The 4,979-nt window shown below is 53.2% G+C and overlaps 1 protein-coding gene across 1 annotated transcript in view; it reads left to right on the forward strand.

Moving 5' to 3' along the window:
- The window catches only part of LOC109306960 (sulfhydryl oxidase 1-like), a 48,966-nt gene that overhangs the window by 8,737 nt on the left and 35,250 nt on the right, over positions 1 to 4,979 (forward strand). Inside the window, exon 2 of the mRNA XM_019530585.1 lies at positions 6 to 180. Coding sequence (XP_019386130.1) covers positions 6 to 180 — 175 coding nt within the window. The remainder of the gene's footprint in view (positions 1 to 5; positions 181 to 4,979) is intronic.

Raw genomic sequence — 4,979 nt, forward strand, 5'->3', positions numbered from 1 at the left:
CCCAGCCCGAGGTCGGCCTGTACTCGGCGGCGGACCCGCTGGTGCTGCTGGGGGCGGCCACGCTGGAGCGGAGCGTGCTCAACTCCAGCAGCGCCTGGGCGGTGGAGTTCTACGCCTCCTGGTGCGGCCACTGCAAGCACTTCGCCCCCATGTGGCGGGCGCTGGCCGCAGACATCCTGGGTGAGTGTCCGGCCCCTGCGCGCCCCCGCCGGCACCCCTGCTCCCGCAGCCCCCGGCTCTGGTCTCCTCCCTGCCCTGCCTGCCCTGTCACTTGTCAGCCGCCCGTGCTGCGCTCCTCCCCTGTTGCCGACTTCTCAGCTGTTTGCCTCCTCCCTTCATCGCTCCCCAGTTCCTTTCTGGCTCTTCCTCCTCTTGCCCCTCTAGCATCGTCCTGCTTCTCCGACATCCCGCTTCCCTTACCATCTGTGAGCCCCCCTTCTCCCCGTGGGTGTCTCCTGAGCTCATGCAATTTGCTCTACCAGCGCGGCAAACCAAGCAGCAGGGTCTGCCTGTTGCCACACAGGGCCCTTGCATGGCTCTGGCATGTGCCGGCCACACTCTCCGGTGTTGCTTCAAGGTCCGTAGCTGAGGAGTTTGTCAACAACTTCCTTTTAAGTTCCTCTCACAAGCAGCAGGCTAATAAGGCCTCTTCCTGCTTACATCTCTAGGTTGTAGCTGTTTCATTTTCTGTAAGAAAAGGTTAACTGGTTAACTCTATCCTCTCTTCTTACTGGCCCCAAAGTTTCCACAGTTGTGAGTCAGTTATTAGTGAGGGCAGGATGCTGAGCAGCTCTGACACCTGTACCCAGGCAAAAGGGACGGTGTGGGGGTGTGAACTGGCAGATCTCTGAGGAAAGTACCAGCCACTTACCCTGGACAATGGGCTCAGGTGCTGGAAGGTCAGGGCTAGAGCTTCCTTTGTAAATCAGGGCTGGGCATGTCTCCTGTGGCAGGGGCAGGACAGCTCCCATCACCATGGCTGACTCCTTGAGTGCCTGGTTGGTGAATTGGGGCTTTATTTCCTGGTCTGTCTCTAGTGCTGATATTTGTGCTGCACTTGTAAGGCAATACCCATGTCAGTGATGGACATGGGCAGGTTGAGCACTTCCTCCCAAGGGATTCCCCAAGTTGTTGTTTTTTTACAGCCTAGGTTTGATCGCCGAATTGTAGGTACCTGATGCTAAACTATAGCAGCCTCATGTGGTAGCTGTTCAGAAATGCACAGCGATGCCTCAGCAGCTTAAGGCAGGAAGCGAAGAATAACGATTCCAGCTGAAGAATACAAGTAGAATTTTAGGTATTCTGGCCTAGTTCCAACCTGTCTTAACACCTGTTTGGTTTTCCAAAAATGTCATGAGCTCACACAGCCAGTTTTGTGTCTTGCCTGAGAAGCAGCAGGACTATGCAGCCAAGCAGGGTGCTGGGGCATTGTTGGTTCAGCACTAACTTGGAAATAAACTTGTCAGTGATTTAGTCAGGCACATGATGCCCTCCTGCAATTTTGTATTGAAGTACCTTTCAGGAAATGTGTCTGGCTGGTGTGGCTTTGCATAGAGCTTGATTTATAGTTGTATCTTCAGTGGGCTTATCTGGCACTCTATCTTCACCTCCTCTCCCCCCCCCACCTTGTACAGGCAAGTAAATATAAATATCCCTGTTATACAGATCAAGAAACTGAAGTAGAGTGACTGCAGGAGTTGCTCAGGTTTGCCACTGTGCATGAACTAGTGCCAGAGCTGTCATTAAACTCCCATGCTTTTCCTCAAGCCGCTGGGATGCACTGCCTCCAAGGAGGTATGAGTGTGAATGTTGGAGTTGCTGCCTCATGCTGGTAGGGATGTTCTGATGTAGCCTGATTTTAGAAAGCTGATAGAGTAGTTGGTGTGACTGTGTGATAGTCAGAGGTAAGAAGGGGTCTGTTGCGATCCTTCGTCATCACCCTGATCTAGAGTGAAGGCCTCTTCAGCTCATTTACTCGTTGTCCTGAAGGGTCTGGGGAAAGCCAGCCATAACAGACTAGGAATAGGGTGGCCAAGATCAGCCTGACAATTTAATGACGCTTCATCTTCTTTCCCAGTCTGGGGCTCCCAAGCTGCTTCATCAGCAGGAATGGATTTTGCCTCCCAACCCTCCCACAACAGAGGAAAGCATTATGGGGACCCTGCTGGAGGCACTATGCAACTTGCTCAGCTGTAGTCCCAAATTGCAGTGGTCCCCTGACCTGTGGATTCCTATCCTTGTGCCTACACCACAAACACAGTGAGGTTACTGTCGGCTGGAAGAAGAGGATGGTTAGGCAGAGAGCTAATACTGTCCTGTCCAGGCCTGTTGCTAGATAGTGAGCTCAGCTGACTTGTGAGCTGCAGGGCTTGTCTTTGCTTCGGGTCTTGGTGCAGCATTTTGTGTCAGGTGACCTTACCTCAGGGGCTGAATGTCCAGTGTCTGTAGCCCCTTGGAACATTTTTTTGGGAGTTCCTCATTATGCTGTAATTACCTTCAACTTCTGAACCCCCACAGGCTGCTGCAGCATGCTCAAGAAACAGAAGACACTCCTGTTGTGACATGCAACAGGCTAGGGCCCACGGGCCATATAGGGAGTTTTGGGGAGCTGTCATGGGCTGGGTCAGCACTCCTGCTCTTCCTCCCCCCTGCAACAAGTGACCAGCCCTCCCTATGTGGGATGGGACTGTGGGTGGGCAGGGAGCAGGCATGGGTGCAGGTGGACAGCAGCTTCAGCAGCGCCACCTCCAGGCTGCCCTTCTATGCCAAGGAGTGGCTGGAGCTGCTGCCTGGCTTGGGCATGGCTGCTCAGGTGTGGAGGCAGCCAGGACCAAATTAAACCTTTAGTGGGCCTTAGGCAAACAAATCTCTGGCCATTGCTGCAGCTGCTACCATCAGGGCGGGCTAAGATGGGGCAGCTGCCCCCGCCAGGGTATTGGCAGCAGCAGTGGGGAGAAGCTGTAGGGGAACCTCAGCACCGGCTCTGGGTGACTGTAATGAGAAGGCCTTGGCAGTGATGAGGGGGAGGTGGCCACACTGGCACCTGCTGCCAGATCCCACTTTTTCCTCATGTCCAACAGCGGCTTCTGCCTGGCTGCTGCTGCTGCCACCACGCATTGTGGCTGGGGCAGGCGTGTCTGGAGCGGGTGTTACAGGGACCCCAAACCCTTGTGCAGGGCAAACTGAGGCTGTGTGCTCAGCCTGCCTGTGCAGATCCCAGCCTGTCTCCATGGGGGATGGGGCCAGCGGTGGCAGCAGCTGAAAGGGCTTCTGGGAAGTGGATTGTGGCTGTGGAGCCACCCCAGCCCTGCTGCAAGTCCAGAGGCAGTGCGATGCATCATGGGCTGGATGGTGCCTGGGCCAGGAGGGTCTGAAGGGCCCACTGTGGGCCAAAGTCCTTCCCATGGGCCAGATCTGACTCGCAAGCCATATTTTGCCCACCCTTAGGCTAGGACTTAACACTCATGGTCACGAGGCCCATTGGGCACAAAGGCTGTGCAGGCGAACCTGGCTGCTCAAGTGCTGGAGCAGTAGCAGAAGGGGGCCAGTCAGTACGTGCTTCTTCCATGTGCAGAGTGGGGTGGGTGGAGTTGCTGACTGCAGTTGCCTGGGCACTTGCCTTGGGAATATTCTTGGCTATGATGTGATTGATTGGCACTGGTTACCTGTGGGTGGCAGGGAGAGGCTGCAAACTGATGGGTGCTGCAATATGCACTTTGCCTTGTGTTGGCCTTAAAGCCTGGGTTTGATAATGTGCCATTGACTTGGCATGAGGAGGAAACACACCCTTCCACCCCGTCTTTGGAGTGAAGAGGGACCTGTCCCTTTTAACAACACATTTGTGCATCCGATGAATGAGCTTTTGCTCACAACAGATTATGCATCTCTGATCCAATTAGTTTGTAATGTACATCTCTACTCTGCCTTTTGTTATAGTGATTCTCCCTTTATAACTGTGTAGCACAGAGAGGTGAGTGCTGTGAGCACTGGGCACAACTCTCTGGCTATCTGAGAGGTCTGTCAGGGAGAGTTCAGAGCTTGGGTGCATTGATGCTACCTGAGAAAGACAGTGAAGGCAGGTCCTGACCCCTCACAGCTTCTTTTGTATGACAGCACGGACAGGATTTGCTTGTTACTGCCATTTGTTCTCCCTCTTTCTATTCTGACCTGAGAATCAATGTTTAACACAAGGCATTAGATGGAATTTAGTCTCCACTTTGCTGAAGGCTCTAGAAGCCCGTAAATTGAACTGTTGGAAAAGCTCCATGACAAGGCAAATGCTGATTTTTTATTTATTTATTTATTTATTTATTTTTAAAGGGAAACTTTCTGGTGCAGTGAGGAGTGCAGCCTGCCTGGTCTGTGGAGTACTTGGTGCAAAAATGTGATGCTTAGTGGAGAGTTCATGCCCACCTAGCACCCTTCCACAATGGGCCAGGGGGATTAATCCTCACCTTGTTGCAGGACTCTTGAGTTGATATTCTGCTGAAGGGGCTGACAGGGGGGTGCAGACCCTTTGAGGAAATTATGACTTACTTCCTTCTGAGCCTGTTGAGTAGGGGGCGATGGCACCGAGAACTAATCAATAAAGAGAAGGTGGCAGCTAGAGCTCTGTGGGAGGCATAAAGCTGAGGCTTAGTGGGGATTGAGAGGGGTTTTCATGGAGGAATCAGATGGTTTGGTTCTGGTGAGACAGCTTTGGAGAAAGCAGAGAGGCTAGCAGAGATATTTGCTCATTGACCTTCCTAAACCAGAGGGCTGGAGTATCTAAAGCTATGGAGAAGCAACAGGAGAGATGACTTATTGACTTCCCCATGATGAGGAGCCAGAGCCACAAGGCTAGAGAAGGGTGGGGCAGGAGAGCAGAGGAAGGATCACTTACTGGCTTTTCCTAGGCCAGAGGGCTGAGAGTCAGGGGCAGTGGGAGGGCTTCTTTTCCTAGGCCAGAGGGCTGAGAGTCAGGGGCAGTGGGAGGGCTT

The sequence above is a fragment of the Crocodylus porosus genome, unplaced genomic scaffold (genome assembly GCF_001723895.1).
Source record: "Crocodylus porosus isolate Cpor-Errol unplaced genomic scaffold, CroPor_comp1, whole genome shotgun sequence".
NCBI lineage: Eukaryota > Metazoa > Chordata > Crocodylia > Crocodylidae > Crocodylus > Crocodylus porosus.